Raw genomic sequence first — 25,034 nt, 5'->3', positions numbered from 1 at the left:
TTCTTGCCTATAAATAGAGACCCCTTTACCTACAGTTTTGGGGACCCAAACTTAGAGAAAATAGGCAAAGTCCCGTCGAATTAAACACTTGAACCCCAAACCCTAGAAATCCGAACCCCATACTTGACCCTCACATACACTGAATTCCCTTGACAAACTTGGTCTCAACTGTCTAATCTCCTCCAGAGAACTTCTAGAAGCGAGAGAAGTCACTGCAGCAACTTCATATCTGAGCTGGGCCACCAGCTTTAGGTGCTGGACATGTGGGCCAGGCTTCTAAGTAAGTTTACATCTTCTCTCTTAATTTTGCCATTTGCATGCTTTGTTTAATTTATCTATGGTTCTTGTTTTCCAAAGCCATTTTCTAAATCTAATCCCCTCTTTGCTCTAAAATTTTCAAACCCTCCTCTTCTTTAGCAGATTTTCAACGTTATCACTATCACAAGCCAGCACTACTGATGATCCATAAGGGAACAACCCTACGGCTCACTTCTCTTGTGGGTCACAATTCGACGGACCCCATATCTATCTCTGAGTGACTCCATTTACATTCGAGGTCAAGGCGGACTAATAGACTATTCAGCAACTTATTCATATCAAAAACATTTGTAGGATATCCTTCTATTGTAACATCAATAGAGAATCCATCATTCCCGACCTGACCTTTTCTGGAATAGGAGAAAAGTTAAAACCTCTTCACCTGAACTAGAGCAAAGGATAGATGAAGGAGCCCTATCGAATTCTAGTCAACATCTTTCTATTCACCAGAATAACTCGCCAATCTTTGAAAGATCCCTAGATTCCAGGCATGAAATGGTATACCCTATAATCCTATCCAGCACCTGATCTTAGGAATAAAAGGCTTGCACACTTGGTCTCCATCGATCAATTGTGAGAAGTTTTCCTCTAACCCTCCAATGTTTTGGATGAGCACCCTACGAATATCTTTTTCTGAATCAAACAAGAAAACAACCCAGTTTTTCCCTAAACCTTTGACTATGGTACATAGGGTAACCTCCATGCCCTTCTAGCCCACTCTCCCGGACCAATGGTACCATTTGAAGGGGGAAAAAAAGAGCCCACTATCATAACAGATGCATGCCTCCATGTTTCCTCAAACCATACAAATCCTTTTCCAATGACAGAGATAATCATGGTAACCTAGATATAATTTGAGAAAGGGAAAAAAATTCAGGGAAATGAGGTTGGGGCATCAGATATATTAAATTGTCTTCTCATCAATTTTCAAGATACTAATTTTCTCTAGGTTTACTAACTCTTTTTATTGTTGGTGGTTTGCTCATTTGCTAACGGTTTTATACCTGAATAGCTTGATGTAACCTTAATGTGTGTAAGAGAGAGAGATTAATGTATGTGCGTGAGAGAGAGAGAGCATGAAATCACGAATGAGAAAATATATGAAATGTGATACGAACGTGTTTGGTTTTTCTCAAGGAAATATATAATGATGCCATTAATTTTTATACATAAAGGTCACAATCATTATTGACTTTTAGATTTAAAATTGGATGGTTGAGGATGGGTCATTATATATACACAAAGTCCAAAACAAATTTTTTCGAATTTAGTGACACAAATTCATCTATTGGCTAAAAATATTTATGACCTTCTTGAACTAAAAATAATTATGACGTCCTTGAACTAAAAATAAATTGTCTCGTAGTATATAATCCCTTTATAGAAAGTGCACTTATACTACAGAAGTGAGGCGCACCTCAAGAAACTCTTGAATATAGTTGTTCTAAATGTTGAAAAAGTTTCTAATTAATTGTCACAACCTCCAATGTTGGAAATGAAAAAAAATAAAAAATAAAAAAGGATTTTAAGTCTTATGCATGTCGTAACACAATATCCTGTCTATTTTCAAGATTCTCAAATGATAATAAATATACTCGACATACATCAATTTGAGTGAAAAAATTTTCAGGTAATAGTAAAAGTTTCCGCACCAAAATAACATCATCTGATGAGATTTGAGAGTATGCCTTAATTTGATTATTTAAGGTGCACCTTATGCAAACTGCACCCTTGTTTTAAATCTAATGTTTATTCGTTTGGTAAATTTCCCAAGAAACAAAATGTATTTTTTTATTACAGATTTTGGACAACACATAAAATATCCTAAAAGATGATCTTGATTCATGAACACATTATTGAATTGAAAAACCTGGTTTAAATGTTCTGGTTGATCACCTACCATCTACCCTTAAGCTTAAAGGTAGGTGGCACCCTCCAACATAAGGTTGTATAAAGCTAAATTTTGATGGTAGCCGTTTTGAAAATCCAGGACCAGCTAGTTTTGGAGGATTCTTGAGAAATTCAAATGGGGTTGTTCTTCTCTGTTATACAAGGCCTTGAGGTATGGTAAAATGAAATGAGGCTAAGTTTCGTAGTATCTTACATGGCTTGAAATGTATTAGGGAGAAACTAATAGGGTTTTCAGTTTTTGTAGATGGTGATTTGCATAATGTTATCAAATGGTGCAACAAAGTTGCAAAACCACCCTGAAGGTTTTACTCTCTTTGCGCTAAGGTTGTGGACTTGTGTTGAGGAATAACCATCTCTTTTAAACATGTCATCAACATAGCGGATGGTTTGGCAAAGTTCGGGGTCTCCTTGGATGAGACAACTGTAGTAGATTAGCTTATTTGTGTATAATCTGTTTATAATATTCTTTGAGTAATAAAATTTCGTAATAGTGTCTCAAAAAAAAAAAAAAACTATCATGCTAAGTAAACAGCCATAACTCCATCTCTTATTTTTGGGATTTCACAAGCTTCATGGAATTTGACCTAATGGTGGGGGTCATAGTTTGGGTGTCGTATATAATTTCCCCTACTAATTCTCAAGGGGATTAATTCTCCAAATTGCATAAAATTTGACCACAAGAGTCCGCTGTCCGTGCCAAATTTTCCATTTTAGAGGGAAAGTTTAAAAGAGATTGAATACTAGAGATCATTTATTTTTTGTACAAGAAAGTCAACAATTTTTAACCATAGAAAGTGAAATGCAATACATGAAAGTGCATCTCAACATTTTTTTAACCATTCGCAGTGAAATTCAATACATGAAAGTGCATCTCAACATTCTAAAATTTCCCATTCGAAGTGAAATTCAATACATGAAAGTGCATCTCAACATTCTAAAATTTTTATTTTGGAACCTGAACAATGACATATCCTCAACCACCCAATTTCAAAATCTGATAGTCAATGATAATGAAGACTTCCCTATATCAAAAATAAGGAAAAAGTTTATATAAGGATGCAACCTTATAATGTAGAACTACGGATGCACCTCAAAAACCCATCAGAAAAGGTAGTCTTAATGTTGAAAAACCCTTTGATTGATCATCTCGACATCGAGATGTATGAACATGAAAAATAAAAAGATTTTAAGTCTCAAAAATAGTGCATTTTACAACATATTATCTACATCGTCCATTTTCAAGATTTTTATATATTTATAAATCTTGTTGATTTTAACCATTTTTCAAATTTAAAATTTTATAATTAGATATAACAATAGATTTTGAGATGATCCTAAGAACATTTTACATCAAAATTATACACCATGATAAAATTTGAAGGTGCACCTTACCTTTACAACTACGGATCCATCCGAATGCCAACTACACCGCAAAAATAAATGGTCTCATTGTATACATTTTCCGTTCAAAAACAAGGTACGAAAAGATATAAAATCATCCATTTAACAAATATTTTGGTGTGATGAAATTTGAGTTAGACGGCTTGTTTCCATGACGCCCAAAGTTCCACACTAGAGGGGAAATTTCATTTGTACGATCCAATGCAAAGGGTGGTTTCTATAAGGATGCAACCTCAATAATTAAATTAATGCGCACCAACAAACTTTGTCATGAGATGTTTGATACTCAGGATGCTACAAGAACCTATTTTTATCGTTAACTATCAAATTTTTAAACTCTGAAAATGGTCCAAATCAAGCAAATCTTAAAAAGCATGAAAATCATTAAAATGAACCGTTGTATTATTTTTAGAACTTGAAATCTCATTATTTTCTTCATATATATACATCTTGATGTCGAGATGATTGATTAGATATTTTTTCCAACATTAAACAAACTTGTTCGAAGCTTTGGAAGTGCACCTTAATTCCACATTTGAATGTATCAACATAATATAAACTTTTTCTAGTAATAAAAATATATATATATACATATCAAATTACTCAAAAGAGATGAACAATTTAGCACTCTACCTATATCTTATTATTTAATATCAAGATACCACATAATAAAACACATGGTATTGAAGTAAAATATTTGCAAACACGTAAAAGGAACAACAATTCTTTTCATATGGGTATTTTTAAGAATTTTTTTAAAAAATAAAAATAAAATACTCAAGACTCCATACTTGCTTCAAGTCTATGTTAGGGTGCTCACATTATGGAGTAATTTAACATTGTACTCAATAAAATTTGAACACTTATATAACCCTGTTTGTACATAGTTTTTTCAATAAGAGTAGTTTTAATCATTAAAGAGATGTGATGTCATCCACATGAGATGTGACATCATTAAGAACGGTACAATGTCCTCCACTATGTTTCATATGAGTGATGTCACATCCCACATGATATCATACATCTCCTCATGACCAAAAATAACCTTACTAAAAAACCTCCATATACAAAATAAAAATACATAATATCCAAATTTTGTTAAGTACAATGTTAAATTACTCCATAATGTGAACACCTTAACAACCCATTTTTAAAAAGAATCTTACTTAATGTCACAAACCTTGTCACAAGCCTTGCCCAAGTTGGGTTGGGGTCATGCTGCAATGAAACCAATATTTCAAAGCCTAGATTGGAGGGCGGATCGTTCACCCAGAAATGCATGTCCAATCACCGGATTGATCATCTGGATAGGGTCTAGATCAATCCAAATCGACGATCCAAAAAATATTAAAAAAATAAATGAATAAATTTTAAATTAAAATAGAGGTTTACAATATGAGATTTAGAGGGAGCTAAAAAAACATTAATTAATCTTGACAAGAAAAATAAAATAAAAAAACCATATACGAGGATTTTAAGGGGAATAGAGATGGAACCCCTACCATCCCATAACTGGTTCGGTCCCGACCAATTCCTATCCAGATTGACAATCTAGAACAAAAATCACCAGGTTTAAACGCTTCACCATGGGGAATATGGATGGCACCCATACCATCCCCTAATTGGTTTGGTTCCTACTAATTCCTATCCGGATGGGCAATCCAAATTGCTGGGTTTAAAATGCAAGTGAATCCCAAGGGATATATTTCTAACAATGAAGAAAGAGCTATGTCAATATTCTGCTAGCCAACCTTGTCATATGCTCATAATCAATATTTTACGAGTACTTGCAAGATATTTCATTGAAAATTATTACTTCTCGTCATGGGGCACTCTTTGCGTTTTTCCTCTTCAACTCAAGGACTCTATCATATGCTCATAATCTGCATGCACTCCCCACAATCTGCAATTTTTGATCGACGGCCTATATGAACAGTTATACTCGGGTGACCAATGGCTGAGTTGTGTGCAAAGAACACTTCAGAACTTACAATTTATCGTTGAGTGCAATGGTGGAGATTACATGCAACATATGTGGATTCAAATCATTCAGACAATTCACATAAATAAATGATTCTATCAACAATATATAACAACTTTCATTTTTTATAATATTGCACTTGTAAACTATTCAGTAGCCAAACCCCAAATAGTCGGGATAAGGCTCAAATGATGATGATTCGTAAAGTTTACGCTTACTATTCGGTACCATTCTAAACAAAGGCATATAATCAAGGGTCAGTAACAATACAAGTGTATAAGCCATTAGAACACACAAACCTAAACAATGAGATAAAATTTGTTATTTCAGTAAATAAGGAGAAGCAGGGTTTCTGTATTTAGTTCCGCAACCTTCCACGAGCAAGAGCTCAAGACAAAATGAAAACAGAAAAACCCATGTAAAACTCAAGAGGAAAAAGGACATCAAAAAAACAAATCTGAGGAATTATTGAGGCTTTGACACTCGTCTAATCCTGATGGCAGGTCCCAATCTTTTTCCTCCTATTTTTCTTAACAAGAAGAAATAGAAAGTACAAAATTTCAGAAGTGTAAATAAATTGCAGAAAGGGAGCAAACCCTGGTGCAAACCTCAGACATAGTAGCCAGTGAAAGTGAAGCCTCTACCAACAATCTCTCCAACACAAAACCATGCGTATAACTCCAACCCAAATAAGGCAGCGATGCCGGCATCCTCGACTCTCAGCTCATCCTTCCGCTTCCACAACTGCTTAACAGCATCCATCTCCTTCCAAAATGACTCGTAACGCCCTGGAATGCTGCAGCATGCAACATAGCACACAACAAATCCACGTCAACAACTTGTCAATGGGCTCTCCCTCTCTTTCTCTCACTCTCACATATACAAACACACCCAGTGACGTTTTTGGTAAAGGAAACCGTATAGGGTACTAAATCCACCCTTAAACAACTCATTCTACACATTAACGTTTGTAGTTTGAAAGGCTTTGAATTCTAAATTATCACTATATGTATGTGTGAGTGTTTTCTTTTTTGTTTTTTGTTTAATGGGTGGGGCTCATAAGCTTTCAAGAAGGCGGATGCAGCCTCCAAGGCGGGCGCCTAGACAAAAAGACGGCCTGCATTGAGAGGAGGGGCAGATCCTTGTGGATTGTTGGACCCCCACACCTCCCCCCCCCCCTTCCCTTTTATTGTATATAGAATTGGCATTTTTTTTTAATAAATAAGTTTCGTATATAATATATTGTTCAACAGTTTTATTGTTCAGAGGTCAGAAGTACAAATCAAACATGAATCTACATGACTTTAGATCGTAAACTGTAAATGAAATAGTTACAACAAGAAAGTCAAACTTGAAAACATTTACAAGTGAAAATTGCAAATACATACACAAAAGCAAGATTAATTTACAACTACTAGTCTAAATATTTGAAATTTCAAATTAGTCATCCAAAAAATATTAGAAAATAGCAAGGTTTCAAAAAACGCTAGGTGGCCAACGTGGCACCAAGTGCCCAAGCGGGAGCCCTATTGTAAAAATTTTGCCCAATCTCTGATCTTCGATGTTGGTTACTTCAATCGAGCTACTAATCAACCCAACAGTCTTCTAATACCTCCAATAGCAACCTAAAAATATTTTTAATGAGAAAAGGAAACTCTTTTAATCCACAAAAAATACTTTCGATTCTCAAAAATTACTTTAGACTCACATAAATATGTTTAGCATAGAGATTGAGGGTGTTTTTTTTAATTTTCGGGGTCAAAAATAAACCCCATAATATATTAGTACTATCTTGGGGGTCAAAATGATCCCCTTTGCCCTTTTGGGAGACCTAAAAAAATGAAAAAGCGTCCATGGCCCTTGGCGCCCGCACGGAACTGAGTGCTGGGTGCCCGCCCAAGTACATCTGACCATGTTGGGCCGATTGGGTCTGGGCATGTGGGGGTTATGGTCTCCGGTGCCAAGGAAAATGGCCATCTAAAAAATAGGAAATGAAATAGAAAGAATTCTTACCCTTTAATATCTTGAGTTCTTAACAATCCGAGATGAAGTAAAGCAAGCATGATCAAAGCAAAGAAAAATAAAGGTAAAACCTACACATCAAAATTGCAATGATATAAAACATAAAATTATTATTCAATAAGCAATTGTTAAACTAACTCATAAAAAAACTATGGGGATAGAAGTTATGGTTTATGAATCATACATGTAAACTCATGCATAAAATTAAAAAATATATATATTCATTCACTTTGGGGACAATGGAAAATGTCCATTGAATTGTTTTCCCAAAGACCCAAACTAAATATCAAAATTGGAAAATTATCCAAATAGTTTTTTTGGGGTGCATCATGATCAAAATTGTCGATAGCATATCAAATATATATCATAAAGTATCAAAAATAAAATACAAAAAGCAAAGCATAACATCCTAAGACATTGTGAAAAAATATATATATAACCTAATAAAAAATATTGAAATATATCAACCTTCTTGAAATGGAATAGAAATCGTCCCAAAACATAAAGTTTTGTTTCCCAAATCTCGTCTTTTATAACCACTACAAGGCTCAAAAAGATTGGGGATGAATATCATTTAATTTTGTGAGCATTCGAGGAGGTTGAACAAAAATTTCGATCTCGCTATAAACCTTCAAATCTTACTTTTTTCAAGGTTTTTCTCACTCTAGTTTTTTAGGGGAAAGAATGGCCCCCGAAACCTTTTTACCCCTTTTTGGGGGGGAAATGACAACTTTACCACATGGACGAGGGGTATTTTCCGCCCTCAGTCTCAATTGGTCGATGCACCTAGGAAGGTGCCTAGATGCACCCCCTCGGAAGATAACGCCTCCGCCTAGACCTCAAGTTGGCCGAATTTTCGTTCATTGATTACTGATGACCTCACTTCATCATAAATCATTCAAAATCACAATGGACAAATGCATGGGAAGGGAAACTACATGGTTGAAAGATGTCTCACATATAAATCTCATCAAAAACTGATTTGAGAATCTTACCGCCATTATATTACAAGTCGGCATAGCATGAGTGGTTGGGCCTCGACCTCGTCACGACCAGAGACCCGGTTTGGGACCCGACTCAAGATCGCCCTATCGAAAAGCACGACGCGTGTGCAGCGCGTGCACGCCCATGTGGGTGCGGATAGGTGTACCAGTGAGTGGGAGGATTTTACGCAGCAAAGGGCGGATCATGGGCCTACCTCATTGCAGGTTGGGTTCGTGGAAACGCCGGACCCATGTGGGCCCTCTTAGATCAGTCGCACGAAAGCTCCCCAACCTTCTCGACATGGTTTGGAGCTTGTTCCCTTTCTAGTTCACTACTGCTCTCGGATGTTCGCACTCTTTCTTTGATGGTGTCTAGGATCGAATTGCCCTTGGATCGTCCAAGGGTGGTCGAGGTTATGGGTTAGAGAAGGAAAGTGATTTAATAGAGGTTTAGAACGGATGGTTAGAGTGTTGGGCTAATGAAGGGGTGAAATGAGAAGATAAGGAAGAAGAAGGAAGGGTGACCTCCCTAGAATCGAGCAGCCTTTCAAAGTGACCTCCCCTAAGAGGTATTACTAGGTGCACGAAAAGGTATTAGGCACGAGGCCTAAATACCCTGAAGGATTCAAGAAAGTGACGTCTGTGTGTCAAGCCCGACAATGAGTCATTGCAAAAGAGCTCCCTAATGAGAGGTCAAGATGAATGAATATAAAGAGAATGAATAAGAAAGAAGTCTGAAGTGGAAGAAGATGAGCAAAAGGGATCAACAACCAATTAGATAGCATCTATGATCGACTTCTCGTAGGACGTCTCACTCGAGCCTATCCAAAAGGTCCTAGCCTAGAAGGCCTCTGCAACTTCGAGGAATCAAAAGAATGAGGGCGTGGGTAAGACTATGTCAAGTCCCATCAGAAGACCTCACTCTCGAAGAGACTCGGTGATGAGTAATCAGATAGAAGGTCAAGAAGATAAAGAGAGAGATGAGAAAAAGAAGTGAAGGGGGAAAGAGAAGAAGAGAAAAGACGGGGGGGATGGGAGAGAAGAGGAAAAGGAGAAGAGAGAATAGGGAAGAAGAGATAGGGGAAGGGAGAATAGAGAAGAAAGAGAGAAGAGCGGGGAGAGGAGAGGACAGGAGAAAAGGGACAAGGGAGAAGTGGGGGAAAAGAGAGGGAGAAAATGAGACCGACCTAGCTGTCCCCTTTGTGAGGTGGGGAGAGAGAGAGAGAGAAATGGGGAAGAGAAGAAAGAAAGAGAGAGAGAGAGGGAGAGTGAAGAGAGAAAGGGGTGCCCAAGCCATCCCCTTCAAAGGAGAGGAGAGAGGGAGAGGGAGAGAAGGGGAGAAAAGAGAGGAAGGGTGGGGGCAGCTTAATCGCCTCCCTTGAGGAGGGGAGAGAGAGAGAGAGAGAGAGAGAGAGAGAGAGAGAGGGAGCAGAGAAAGAAAGGGAGAAAAGAGAGAGAGGAAGAATGAAGGCAGCTTAACCACCTCCCTTGAGGGGAGAGAGAGGGAGAGAAGGGGAGAAGAGAGAGAAAGAAAGAAAAGAGAGAGAGAGGGAGAGGAAGGTGGGAGCGGATTCGCCGTCTCCCTTGAGGAGGAGAAGAGAGAAAGAAAAAGAGAAAAGGGGAGCGGCCCAGACACCCCCTTTAGGGGGCCAAGAGAGAGAGAGAGAGAGAGAATGGGGGCGGCTTAGTTGTCCCCCTTTGAGAAAGAGGAAAGATAAGAAGAGGAGAGAATGAAGAAGAAAGACGAGGAAGAAAGGGGGGAAGAAGAAACGAGAACAACAAGACAAGAGGGAAGAAGAAGAAAGGAGAGAGAGAAGAAGAAAGAAGGAGAGAAAGAGAGGAAGAAAGAAGAAGAAAAAGAGAGAGGAAAGAGGTACACCGGGTACTTAGGTGGGTGAGATAAAGGCTCGAACAAACCCACCGGCTAGGTGATTTCCTTCCTTAAGTTCTTTGAGTGCTCTTGAGAGGGGTTAGGTCTTTTGGCTTATGGCTAAGGTGAAGGCTAGATTATGTGGGTTCAAGTAGATTGTGGAGTATCGTTGAGGGGTTAAGTAAGGGTAGGCCAAGACGTAAGATGGGGTGTGGTGCAAGGAGTAGGGTATGGTGGTTGAGTGGACTAGGGTGGGTAGTCTACGGTGTATGGTATGAGGTCGGGGAGTATGGGAGTAGGGATCCAAGGGGTATTGCTCTCAATGTTAAAATATTTTCTCTCCTCTCTCTTGAAGTGCAGAATGAGAGCACAACACAAGAAAACGAAAGCAATTACACCTTAGCTTTCAAATTATCTTCAACTTAGTGTTACAAATGGTAAAAAGAACTCTCCCCCAAACATGGGTGGATGATCAAAACAATGCTAATGATAAAAAAAATACATTTTCTAAATTAAAAAGTGAATTTCGTTTTTGGAGCAAAATGACCATTCCTCCCCTCCCAACTTTTATGGAAATGGCAAGACCATCCCTCAAAAGGGGCCTCTTGGTTCCCTTATGGTTCGGGGCTCTTTTTGGCACTTTTCAATGAGCTTTCGGACAATCCAATACCGTGAAAATGATCGTTGTGTCAAGACGATCGATTTTATATCCATTATTGAGCTTGAATCAAAATTTTGACATTGATCTCAAAATCCAGCCAAACTCATTTTCTTAAACTTTTCTTCTTCGATTTAGCTTGTTTCACGTTGTTTTTCGATCACTTTTTTCGTCACAAATTGAAAGGGAGGTCGTTGTGATTGTTTTGCAACGAAAACCCCTCGATTTGGTGCTCACTTGATCACTTTTGTAATTTTCGAGGTCGCCGAAAGATGAGTTTCTGACGGCCAAAAAACGTGCCTTCTTGTGAGCCAAATCTTAAATCAAATCGAAGCCCTTTTTGAATCACGGTCACAACGGACCCGTATTTGGAGTAATTCTATGCGGGGACTTCGAGATATGGCCATTAGAATGGAAGGATGTTCTTCTTTAAAAATTCTGCAATGCATGAGTTTTTGGGTCCATCTTCTCTCTACGATTTCTCTCATTCCGAGTATCGTCTTGGGCTGTGCTTTACATCAAAACATGCAGCTTAATGAGACCTACCACATATCGAAATTTGGGCTTGATTGGCCTTGAGATGAAAGAATTATGACCTTCACAAGGAAATCCCGAAATCAAATGACAATTTCCAAATGGAAACTGGTTCCTTGAGGCAACATAGGAATAGTATGAAACTCAACCATTCTGGGTAAGCTGGCCCTAGAATGATCCAGAAGCGTTCAAATGAGCTGAAAATTGGTATTCGGGGTTTTGGGGCCTTACGAATCCAATGGCGGTGGTCAGGTACTCATTTGAGACCTTGGCAATATAGCTCTAATTATGAGGTAGCTTTCAGCATGATAGAGCGTGGTGCTGTGAAATATAAATCTCGTCATGATCTGCTTTATCCTTATCAAATTGGGACGAAACTTGGCGGGCACTCTTAAAAGTTAGGCTTATTGATGTCCACAAGTGTGTCAGGTACCTATGGGCCTGGGTCGTAACCACCTCCTCTATTATTCGACTCGAGAAGTTAGTGTGTCAAAAATACGCTCAAACAGCTTGCCCCCGCCGAATGTCGACAAAATCGCCCGAGTTCATCTTTCAAATCATTACCGAGTCATTCTTTTTCTCTCAAAATTGTTTTAATCCGCATAGCTACCAACATACTCGTGCCCCTTGGAAGAGGGAGGGTCACAACTAGCCTTTCACGGAAGGGTAGCTTGTGGTATTTTTTTATTCCAACAATTGGGGGCCTTCTGTGGGGCTTGATTCCTAGTCTATCAGAATTTAGATGTGTCTGGCAGTCGAGGCCCTTGCTTAAGGGCTTCATTCCCAATCCGTCAAGATTTCAAGGGAGTTGGTGGCTTGGGGACTTGTTTAAGGGCTTTCTTCCCAATTACACCAAGTCTTCAAATTTTGACCTACTGGTGGGGGCCTTCTTTGGGGCTTTAGTCCCACTTTCAGCAGATATGGTTTGAGACAGTCGAGGGCCCTTAAAGGGGCATGTGAGCTACTACACCGGGATCGAGCCAATTGGCAGGTTCTCTTTGGGGTTTCAAGTCCCAATCTACCATGCTTAGTCGAGGGACCTTTTATTCAGCCAGCCTTCTAGTTAGCTACAACCCCAAAAGTCTAAACCCTTCAACAGCCGGGAACCTTAATAAGACAATAACCCATACTATCAAGTCATTGATCCAAGCTAAGCAGTCAATGGCCGTTTGGGACCACTGATCTAGATCAGTCCGAGTGATTGTGCTTGTGTTGACTTCTTGAAGATGAAATCCTTTGGGCAAGTGGCCGATCCAACTTGCCATCTTCAAGATTTTTTTGATAGATGGGAGCCTTTCAAGGGGTTGACCTGTGTTGTTGAAGATTTTCTTAAGCTCTTTTTGGTTTCCGTAGCAGGGTACCATTTGAGGGGCATTGACTCCCATACCACTGAATTTTTGCTTGCGATGTTTTTGGTTTAGGCAGTAAGCTACCTTTTTGAGGTGGTATAGTCTTCAAAACTACCAAACTTTGCATAGGGGGTTGGTTGAAGCCACCTTGGGGGGCAAGTGCTACATCAACCTGCTTATTGGTCCAAAAGCCCTTTCGGGTTTTCACCTGGACTGGGTGGAAGTGGCACCGCAAAACGGTTTTCTCCAACTTCCTTTTATTATGCTCTTTTACCCATGACTTCAAGGTCACATCTGCTTTTATTTCCATTTTTACTCATGGCACCCTTTCAGGTTTTCACCATGCTCGATTTTCATTATTTTGGCTATTTTACCTATGGCTTCATGGCCATGTCTGCCTATATTTTTTTGTATCAATGATGAGATATATGATGGGAAATGGGAAGGTCCCCTTATTGGTGGTAGGGATGGAAGAGTAAATTGATGGGGAGTTTGTAGATGGATGAGACTCATCGCGGATGGTAGGTATTTTGTGTGCCGCTAATTGGGTATAGAGGTAAGTGGGTGAGGCTCATTTGAAGCTATGGGAGGCTACTTGGTGAGACTCCATGGGAGTGGAAATGTTTTTGAGGCAATGTTTTAAAATGCGGCCGCATCAGGAGCTATGCGCCACCCAGCGCATCGCACTTTCCCGCATATGCAGTTTGGAAAGATGTGCTCACATCAGAGCCGCAACCCTCCGCATCAGAGCTGCATCCCACATCAACCGCATCAGGCTGCATAATCTGTCCGCCACTTTTTTCAAGATTGTACCCCTCGAGCAGGGGCAATAAGGTCATTTTGACCTTTGAAAATGGGGGGAATAGTTTGGGGGGGTATTAAACCACCCAAATAACATTTTTCATCCACATCCGTGGCTTTCATTGGATCGATTGAATCAAAAAAAAAATTTGGCCGGAAATTTTATTTGTTGAAGTTCTTCGATTTGTAGTACAAGATACTACAAACTAAAAGTCCATGAAGATTAAAAGTTAAAAATCGAAGAAACTTTTCCCAATACTTTTCAAATAAAATTTCTAACTTTAAAGACTTTCAAGGACAAACACATTAAGGTTACAAATTAATGAGTTTATAAAATTTATTGATCTTCATAAATGCTCTATATCGTGAAGTTAGAACATTTTATAAATTTATAAAGTTTATAAAAAGTATACAAATCAAGTCGAAGAATTTCATGGACTCTGTTCAAGATTAAAGAGTTTATAAAAATTATAACTTTCAAGTTTTTGGTTGAAGATTTGTGCTTATGGTTGGTGATTGTTGAATGTTTTATGAAGCTAGTTTCAAGTTTCTAGTTTATATCAGGGGATAGTGGATACAGAATTTCCGACAGCTAAATACTTTCGGAGTTAATAATAATCTAAATACCTACTATCATATATATCACATCCATATTTTTTTCCATGCATTAACCAATTTTTTTAGATTTTTTAGAATTTTTAATATTTATTAACCGCATCGCCACGATGCACCCGCATCCGAACCGCATTGAGCCACATCACCGCATCAGCCCCCCAACGCTTTTGGCCACATCCCGCATTTTAAAAAAGTGTTTTGAGGTGGGAGTGCTCATTCACGATCTTAAATGATGCTCCCTGGAGGTGGGGGTGATGGATTGATCCATAGTAGGGTACTCCAACTAGGTGACCATTCAAGGGTTTAGATGGTGCACATGATGGGGGCCTACTGGTGATGGGATTGGTTTTAAGGGGAAGTTCGTGGTGTTGAATGATACTCAGTAGAAGACAAAACTGTGTCGAACCAATTGAGGTGAGGTGGTCGAGTGAGGATGACTACCAAGGGATTTGAATGACATTTGAGGTGAATGGAAGTGTGATTCAACTGGGGTGTGTGTGGGGGTTTGCTTTATGAGATGAATGAGGAGTGGAACTACTGAGATAGTGAAGTTCATGGTTATGAGAATGGGGTCAGGACTCAACTGGGGAGTCAAGTGTTTCCCTGGGGATTGAGGAGAGAGTCACAACTCACTTGGGGAGCGAGAGCGTAATGAAGCTCTCTTGGTTAGAGAGCCTCGCAAGGGTGAGTCATCAAGATGATAGGGGTTGAAATGGTAGGTGAGGAGTAGGGTGGACTCAACTAGGGACTGGGATCGTCAACTTGAGATGACCATTTATGACCTTGAGGTGAGTGACTAGGGGTGGCTCAATAGTGGTATGCATGCACGCCGAGGGTTGGCTCGACTGGTCACAAGGTATGGAGTGTGCAGGTCTATTCATATGGGTGTTTGAAAGGGGTGTGAAATGGTAAGGTGTGAGAGATGGAGAACGCATGGGAGCTAAAGAGAGCTCATGAGAACATGCAGTCTATGGTTATGAGTGTGAAGGAGTGCAACTAAGGGTCATGAAGACCATGGGAGCACATGAGGTTTATGAGGCTTTCTGCGTAAATGCAGTGAAGGGTATGTGAGAGTCATGGTGGCATGAGGCGCATGAGAATTTATGAAGGCCAAGAGGATATGAGACCCATGAAGGTGGCCAAGAGGGCCATAGAGGCTTGTGTGCGCGATGCAAGCCAGGAGGGCCATGCATGTTCCACAAGCCAGGAGGCCCATGCGCACCGCGTTAGACACGAGGGCCATGCGCACCGCTTAAGACACGAGGGCCTCGAGGGTGCCCTAGCCGTGAGGCCCTAGCCGTGAGGCCCTAGCCTTTGTCCCCTTTGTCAAGTAGAGAGAGAGAGAGAGAGATGGGGAAGAGAAGAGAGAGAGGGAAAAGCGAGGGGACGATCCAGCCATCCCTTTTGAGGGAAAGGGGGGGAGAGAGAAGGAGACGGAGAGAAAGGGAGAAGAGAGAGAGAAGAAGAGTGGGGGCGGCTTTACCGCCTCCCTTGAGGAGGGGAGAGAGAAAGGGAGAAAGGGAGAAAAGAGAGAGAAAGGAAGCGTGGGGGCGGCTAAGCCGCCTCCCTTGAGGAGAGGAGAGAGAGGATGAAAAGGGGGAGACGAGAGAGAAAGGGAGAAAAGAGAGGACGAGTGGGAGCGGCTTAGCCGCCTCCCTTGAGGAGGAGAAGGGGAGAGAAAGAGAGCGAGAGAGAGAGAGAGAGAAAGGGAGAAAAGGAGAGCAGCCCAGCTGCCCCCTTTGAGGGGTGGAGAGAGAGAGAGACAGAGAAAGGGAGAGATAAAATGGGGGCGGCTTGGCCGTCCCCCTTTGAGAGAGAGAGAGAGAATGGGGGCGGCTTGGCCGTCCCCCTCTGAGAGAAAGAGAGAGAGAATGGGGCGGCTTGGCCGTCCCCCTTTGAGAAAGAGAGAGAAAGAGAGGAAAGTGAAGAAGAGAGAAAGAAGAAGAAAAAAGTGGAAAGAAGAAGAAAGAAGAAGAAAAAAGAGAGAAGAAGAAAGAAGAAGAAGAAGAAGAAGAAGAAGAAGAAGAAGAGAGAGGAAAGAGGTAGATCAAGTACCTAGGTGGGTGAGGTAAAGGCTCGAACCTGCCGGCTAAGTGCGCTCCTTCGATCCTTTTAGTTCTCTTGAGATGGGTTAGGTCATGTGGTTTATAGCTAGGGTGAAGGCTAGCTTAGGTGTTTTCATGTAGATTGTGGAGTATGATTGATACGTTAAGTATGGGCAGGCCACAAGGTGTAGGATGGGGTGTGGTGGTGGGAGTAGGGTATGGTGTGGTGTAGGGTTGAGTGGATTAGGGTAGGTAGTCTAGGGTGTATAGTATGAGGTCGTGTGGGGAGTATGGGAGTAGGGATCCAAGGAGTATTGCTCTCAATGCAAAAATATTCTCGCCTATCTCTTGAAGTGAAGAATGAAAGCACAACACAAGAAAACTCAAGCTATTACACCTTTGCTTTCAAATTATCTTCAACTTAGGGTTACAAGTGGTAAAAAAAACTCTCCCCCAAACATGGGTTCAAATTATCTTCAACTTAGGGTTACAAATGGTAACAAGAACTCTCCCCCAAACATGGGTGGATGATCACAACAATGCTAAATTGTTAAAAAATACATTTTTCTAAATTAAAAACTGAATTTCGGTTTTGGAGCAAAATGACCATTTTGCACCTCCCAACTTTCATGTAGATGACAAGACCATCCCTCAAAAGGGGGGCCTCTTGCTTCCCTTATGGTTCAAGGCTTCCCTTATGGTTCGAGGCTCTTTTTGGCACTTTTCAACGAGCTTTCGTACGATCCAATACCTTGAAAATGATAGTTGCATCAAGACTCCATTAATGAGCTTGAATCAAACTTTTGAGATTGATCTCAAATCCGGCCAAACTCATGTTCTTGAATTTTTCTTCTTCGATCTAGGTTGTTTCACGTTGTTTTCGATCACTTTCTTCATCACAAATTGAAGGGGAGGTCGTTGTGATCGTTTTGCAACGAAAAGCGCTCAATTTGGTGCTCATTGAATCACTTTTGTAATTTTGGAGGTTGTCGAAAGATGGGAATCCGGCGACCAAAAAAAGTGCCTTCTTGCGAGCCAAAATAAGGTGTCTCCTTGACCTCAATCCCGTGCAAATCTTACCTCAAATCGAAGCCCGTTTTAAATGGACCCGTATTTGAAGTTATTCTATGTCGGGGCTTCGAGATATGGCCATTGGAATGGATGGATATTCTTTAAAAATTCTACAATGCAAGAGTTTTTGAGTCCATCTTCTCTCTATGATTTCTCATTCCGGGTATCGTCTCGAGTCTGCTTCATATCAAAACGTGTGGCTTGATGAGACCTATCACATACCAAAATTTGGGCTTGTTTGGCCTGAAGATGAGAGTTACAACCATAAGAAGGAAATTCTGAAATAAAATGACAATTTCCAAAAATGGAAACTGGTTCATTGAGGCAGCATAGGAATAGTGTGAAACCTACCCATTTTGGGTAAATTGGCCCTTGAATGGTATAAAAGCGCCCAAATGAGCTGAAAATTGGTATTCGGATATTTTTGGGCCTTCCGAATCCAGTGGGCAGTGGTCTGGTACTCATTTGAGACCTTGGCAATATAGCTCTAGTTATGAGGTAACTTTCAGCATAATAGAGCGTGGTGCTGCAAAATATAAATCTCGTGCTGATCTGCTTTATCTTTATCAGATTGGAACGAAACTTGACGGGCACTGTTAAAACACCAAATGCCACCCTTTTCATGCTTTTCAAGGCTAAGGGGACACCTTTTCAAAATTGCTCAAAAGTTAGGCCTATTGATGCTGGCTTCCGTAGTCCCTAGGTGTGACTGGTACCTATGGGCCTAGGTCATAATTGCCTCGTCTATTATTCAACCCAGGGGGTTAGTGCATCAGAAATACGCTCAAACAATGAGATTTAGGTCATTTAAACAAATCAATGTAGTATATGCATTTGTAATATTTTGGGATAACTGCAAGGTTTCCCTGTCTTCTACAATTCATTAGCATCCAGAAAAGAACTTGTATAGCAGTAAATAACTAGTTGAAGCAGCACTCAAGAAAAAATCTATCTCATTTCCTGGTTTAACACTTTTTCCATTTGATAATCATGCATCTTTTTGCTACCAGCCAAGCCAATCCAGCATTGTCTCCATTACGAACCCGTATAACAGGGTAAGTATTAAGTACTCTGACACAACACAAAGTGGAAACGTTTCCAACATAGATTACCAAGAATCATCAGAGAACCATCACAGTTAGGAATAGGAAGGCATACCCTTTTTCTGGTAAGTGGCATTGCTTAAGATGTCATGATAATATCGATACATATACAAACACGGATATGGAGTGAGGGAATACATCTGCATTTCTCAAAATCCAAGGTGAGAATACGAATATCCCATCTAACACATCTTGTGTACATATTACATCTTTATAAAAACAAAAATATATGCATACAACACATTGATATATATAGGTAGGAAACATAATGCATAACATTGTATTTTATTTATATTATATTTTTTATGGTCATGTCATGTTATAAATTTTTAAGTACCTTAGTAATAGCTAGTATCAGTATCAGGGTCAACACAATATGACACTGGCACATTAACTATGCAGAAATGTCCTTGAACCATAAAGTAGTAGACATCCCTGGAGGATGTAACACAAACTCACTCCCAACAATCAACATAAGAAATGTAGATTCATTTCCAACATATCACATCCCAAGCAAAAGAAGAGCTAGGAAAATAGAGAACTCTTCCAATAAAAGAAAGTTTTGCACAAGAAACCAAGTCATCCAAAGTCCGAAGATATTTTGTTAGTGCCTATGAATATTAGAATATCTCATCTCTACTAAACTAGAAAGGTAGCATGTAGCCAAATCTAATTATTTTTGCATCTGGGCAAGGGGCTGGGGTCGTGGTGGTAGCATCCTCACACCCTGCTCATCACATGGGGGTTTTCATTCCTACTGACACCACCCCACTGATACGTTCAAAACAACTAACTCCTAAACTATTTGAAAAACGGGTAGGGGCCTGTCTTCCCCATTGAATTACCTCAAAAAAAACAAACAAACAAACAAACAAACACCAAAAATTATTTTTGCTTCATAACTGGTATAGCCAAACCTAAATATTTAAACCAACAGCCTCAAGGAATGTATGCTACAAACAGCTTCCAATAATCTGAAAGCTTATGTTGGTTTGAGTTCAAAAGATCAAAACTTAAAGTTCCACACTTCCACTATGACCATTTCAAGCCTTATCGGTTATTAGCAATTTATTTCCACAAAACACCACACGCTTTAATCGCACTTTCAACATTCCACACATATACAGGAATTACTCGCTCTAGGTATTATTTAACAGCAGTAATTCTATTTTCTCTTGAACAGGGTAGCCACTTATGTGCTCCTAAACTCAAGCTCTTTGCATGGTAATTGTCTAAGAAAAAGCTTTCTTTGATTTATTTGTTGCTTGCATCTCATTCACATGTCTAAGAAATCTTCACAATGTCTGTCCTTTCCTGCTGCTTTTTAACTCCACACAACCTCGCTAATGAGTAACTCACTTTACTTCTCACAAAGTAAAGTTTGACTTACCTTTGCATCTTCAAAATCTTGAATATGCCACGTGTCCCTTATGATCATCATATCCTAAGTCCCAGAAGCTCCCTGAAAACAAGAAACGACAATGGCCTTCCACAGACACAACAGAATAGTTGGCTCCCATGATTATCTAACTACCTCAGTTCTCATTGAGCCTACGAAACATAAACTCATCAACTTCTTTAGCTCCTAAATCACGCACTCACCTAGGAACTTAAATGGACCTGCATCTTAGTAGTTCACATGGCTTCATGGAAGGCAGTATACCGGTTATCATATGGTCAATGAATTGAACTTACATCACCAAGCCCTTATGGGTTCTCCATATACACTTGTGGAATTGATACCTGCATGTCCTTTGGTATTTGATTATTTGCTCAGCCAGCAGTACTTGTTTTTCATAAATGTAGATTTCAAGGTCCTATAGTCGCTTGATTTGCATGAATTATAACAGAAGGCGAACAAAACTTGCTGAAATTTTATCTATTTTACAAAGACGACAAATTTTGAATCTTAGACTCTCACCATAAGATTGTAACAGACACCCATCGGTAGAGGGGAACAAGGTTAGCATACTCCTGCCATTTTCCCACAATAATGCATGCAACTAGGAAAAACTGTAACAAAATTGTCTTGGCAAGTACTGATAATAAGTTGACCATTCCAACGATGCCAATCAAACCACTGTGGCTAGAGCACAGAGAGGCCATTCTACGTGACAATATAGATATCATGTGAATTGACTCTCATCATTCATGAAGGTGCTCAAGGAGAACATATTTTACACACAGAGTAGCCATGATACAACAAATCACTATTCTTAGACCAGTTCAAACAATGAGGCATTTAATAAACATATTCGTCAAAGAGAGGACATTGCAGCTTAAAGTCAACTGCTATGGAAATATCCTGTGGAAAAGATTTTGCATATACATAGCCATGATGTAACAAATATTCTTAGACCAGTTTAAACAATGTGGCATTTGAGCATTTCCATAAATATATTTCTTAAAGACCAAGTGACTGACAAGAAAAGTCTCTAGCAGAATAAAGTCGACCAACAACATAAAAAAGAATGCAATCTCATTCTTCCAAAGAAGTAAGATAATTGGAAAAAGATGTTAGCTATTTGATAGAATCCTAGCTTTAATTTTCTTTTCAAATCTTTCGAGCTATTTCCCTTGTAGAAGATGGAACACAGTACATAAAAAAGCAAGATTTTCTATTTCTTTTCAAGTATTATAAGGAAGAGGAGAAATGAAAATAGATTACTAACATACAAAATGAGATGGCCACCGACAAGAGTAAAGGGGAGCAAATGCAACTCATAAACGACAAAAATACCTTCGCTAAAGGCTCATAAATTCACAATAATCAAAGCATTTCAAATTGTGCCACAAGTGTGTATGCCCTACCCATCGACACGCGTCACCCATGTGCATTTAAATAAAGGTGTAATGAGAATCAAGAAGGCATTTTTCACCCCAAGGTTTCGGTACTGGCTAAGAAAACTTAAATTTTATTTCATATGTATTATTTAATTTTTTTGCTGAGTAATACTCGTACAATGGTTAGAGCAGATGTAAAATTACAACGAAAGAAACAAATCAGACTGCAAAGCTATTTCCATCTCAATCCAACAGTTTCATTACTTCATTAGCATACCGATGCACATCATGAATAGAACTCATAAAAAATATTTTCTTGTACATCACCATACGCAATGCTTAGAGAAAACATGCACATCCATGTATCCAGAGTGATCTCTCCAATAATCAAGACAATGGCTCGCCAAGGAAGAAGAGGGTATTTTAGTAAGGGAGGATCCTTATGATCTAAAAATTCTTTTCACCCACCTTCCATGTACTACTACTGTATAACATGACGTACACTTCATATTTACGCTTCACTGGTAAATAATATTTCAAAAATTAATAAATATGATCATATCAGTAACAACTGTCCCTAATTACAACAGGCGAATAACAGCTACAAGTAACAAGAATTGGTATTTTATGAACAGCCCAAGAATATTCATTTACACCACAAATGACCAATTAAATTGTCATTTTCTTTCATTTTTTTTTTTTTTTGGGGGGCGGCGGGGTCATATTCCTGGGTATGTTCCCATGAATGTGTACCACTAGAGTTTCCACGTCAAGACTCTCTTATGCGCACCCCCTCAAAGGAATAAGCTTTGTTTTTGGGAGCTGTACAAATATAACTAGCTCACAAAGAACCTAGCAATTGAAGTCAGACTCAGTTAAATGGCAATAAGTCAGTCTCTAAATATACCTATGAAAGAATTAGTCTCCAAAGACCTAGAAAAGATGTCCTGTGATGGACCTATTTCGCATGGACTTGCACACTCACAGACAAAGTTTAAAACTGTGATGTATTTATTTTGCAGCCAAAAGTAAACCCAGTAACACTATAAACGTCCACCTTAGTGTTGTTCACCTTACTAATTAGAAACATCTCAAGAAAGCACTGATTGGGAATCCCTCAAGAAAGCACTCAACAAACAACAAATGAAAGAGACATATAATGCTAGACATCATCATCATCATAGCCTTTTCCCAATTAATTGGGGTCGCTAACATCTGACGCTAGACTCCTAAATTTTAATTAGAGCAAAGTAATTAGCTCCACTTAATACATCTCCACTTTTCAACATTCCCATACCCCTCCATGAAATGTCATTAGACAAATCTAATGTCATCCTTAACCCATAGTTAGAATAGTACCTTCCCAGAATGAGTCACACTATTCTTTGTAACTTGTGCATCACAGTGTTGTCAAGTCAACCACAAAATAAAAGCCATAACTTAAAATCAAAATAAAAGTCCACCCATCTGCAGATATGATAGCAACTTATTCAACCTCATTTTATTTGAGTTTTGCGTCATCCATCTCAATCAAACCAATGTAGAATCCAACCATGAGTAGAAAATGAGTCCCATGAGTAGAAAAGGTAGCACCCTCAAGACTTGATTTCTCATACAGTAAGAAATGACCAATGAGGTGATTTCGATCCAGATGAGACAGCACTGCCATCAAATGGCACATCCAAACAAAAAATTTCACCCTAATTCTAGAGATAGCTAGAGATCCCCAACTGGAACTTATAATTCAAATGATAAAAAGATTATAATATTTTTCACTAATTCTACAATTTAGATTTCCAATTTTATAATAACAATAAAAGAACACTCGCACATATTGTTATTTCCATTCTGATAAGTTATCAAAGAAAATAACCTTTGAATTACACAAAGATCAAACAAAAACAAGATTAACAAATGAAAAAAAAAAAGGTGGAAAAATGGAACAAATAGAACATACAAAATAAGAATAATGCAGGGGGAATACAATATAGCATGCATAGAACCAAAAAACCGAAGCATCAAGCTGAAGATCAATATACCCACCTTGCAAGGCGAGTGTAGAATAACTGCTTGGATAATTCGCTACATTTCTCCACAGTGGGGGGATTCTGAATGTACTGCTTGTTCTGCTCCAACAACTGCTTATAATAAACACACCCGTGCTTTGCAACAAACTGTGAGGCCGCAACAGCCTTTGATTGTAGTTGATGAAGTTTTGATGCCATGGGCTCCCTAAATTAGGTTCCAAAATTCCAAAAATGCACAATGCAAATATCCAATTATGAAAATATTCAAGCACAAGAAATCTCAAAGGAATACAAAATCATTCACAATTGATTGGAAGCAAGTAAATTGTTCATCATTTGTTCTGGTATTGTGAAATACAAAACCATTCAAACCACAAATAACACCTACTCCTTCAGATTTCACCAAAATTCATCTTCTTTACTAGTCCAGATCTCAAAGAGAAACTCAAATAATTCCAGGTTAATGTTTTCCCAACAAAAAAGACGAAAAAAAGGAGGCCCAGGCTTACAATTCCCAAAACTAGAACATACGAAAGCAAATTCTGAATCAGAAGAATGTATCATTTGATCTTAGAAATAATGTCGTCTGATTCCAAGAAAATGTATAAAACCCCAATATTCAACTCAGGAAACTCGCTTAAACCCTAGATTCAACCTCATTTAAACCCAAATTTTAATGGAGGGATCGGAAGATCCACAGAATTCAAATAATCCCAGATCACAATCAGGAGAATCGGTATCATTTTCAGGTCAAAAAATTAGGGCTTACCTTGTTCGGTGAGGAAGAAAAAGCTCTAAAACGCGACCAGAAGGGTTTGGCAAAATGGTGCTTCGACTTTATACTCTCAACAATGACGAAATCGCCCCAACCCCTAACGTGATTCATGGGTGGTAAAGGGCGGTCTGCGCCTGCCTTCGCGGCCCGGCTCTTACTAACCCGGGCTTGGGCCCGAACAGGGGCCCGGTCTGATCCACGAGTTGGAGCCCGGCATGGGCCACCAGAGTGGGCCCGGACTCGGCCCTTATGTCCCAAATTTTTGAGAATATTTGTATTTTAATTTTTTATATTTTGCATATATTAGATTAAGCTTAAATTTTGGTGGTTTATACTTCTCAATATTATGCACCTATTAAAAATCCAAAATTAATAATTTTAAATAAATAAAATGGCTAGAATACCTTTGAAATTTATAAATATTTTGTGGTTAATTTATTTTTATTTATTTTGTCTTTTTTTTACATGGAGACAAAATTTTGAGCTTGATGTGATGCATGAAAAAATATCGAAATACTAAATGAGTACTTAAATAGCGGGACATGAGTGTAAGATATAAAATATTGAGGGTATTGTTTGAAGTTTCTATAAAACCTAAGAATTACGAAAACAAAATAAATCATCATCTCAAATCCTCGTCTGGAAAGCACTTTCTGCAACAAAAATATCCATGGTAGCTCTAAAATCAATTTCCAACACCGACAACAATACTTGAAACTCAAAAACTGCATAGATCCTGCAAATTTATAAACACTTATTTTTAGGGCAAATTGAATGATCTAGAAG

At 39.0% G+C, this 25,034-nt stretch overlaps 1 protein-coding gene and 1 long non-coding RNA gene across 2 annotated transcripts; both read right to left on the bottom strand.

The window, feature by feature from the left end:
• Positions 1-3,169: 3,169 nt before the first annotated feature.
• LOC148781919 (uncharacterized) lies at positions 3,170-4,862 on the bottom strand. Its single transcript, XR_016055844.1, has 2 exons — positions 4,811-4,862; positions 3,170-3,251 (listed from the first exon to the last, which is right to left on the bottom strand). It is a non-coding gene; the product is annotated as an uncharacterized LOC148781919 (long non-coding RNA).
• A 1,049-nt stretch (positions 4,863-5,911) lies between these two features.
• LOC18443753 (Mitochondrial ATP synthase subunit G protein) lies at positions 5,912-24,466 on the bottom strand. Its single transcript, XM_006853935.4, has 3 exons — positions 24,243-24,466; positions 23,490-23,678; positions 5,912-6,407 (listed from the first exon to the last, which is right to left on the bottom strand). Exons 2-3 carry the CDS (start codon positions 23,669-23,671, stop codon positions 6,221-6,223), a joined length of 369 nt encoding a protein of 122 aa, XP_006853997.1. The 5' UTR covers positions 23,672-23,678; positions 24,243-24,466; the 3' UTR covers positions 5,912-6,220.
• Positions 24,467-25,034: the final 568 nt, after the last annotated feature.

This window comes from Amborella trichopoda, chromosome 5 (genome assembly GCF_054954075.1).
Source record: "Amborella trichopoda isolate Santa Cruz 75 chromosome 5, AtrichopodaSantaCruz75HAP2 v2.0, whole genome shotgun sequence".
Taxonomy (NCBI): Eukaryota; Viridiplantae; Streptophyta; class Magnoliopsida; order Amborellales; family Amborellaceae; genus Amborella; species Amborella trichopoda.
This window is presented reverse-complemented; position numbering and strand designations above follow the sequence as displayed.

Bases quoted from the DNA above. Each gene is read 5' to 3' on its own strand.
- LOC18443753 (XM_006853935.4), bottom strand. From the start codon at position 23,671: ATGGCATCAAAACTTCATCAACTACAATCAAAGGCTGTTGCGGCCTCA. The intron at 6,408-23,489 runs GTGGGTATATTG...TGCATGCTGCAG, and splicing joins TTCTACACTCGCCTTGCAAG to CATTCCAGGGCGTTACGAGT.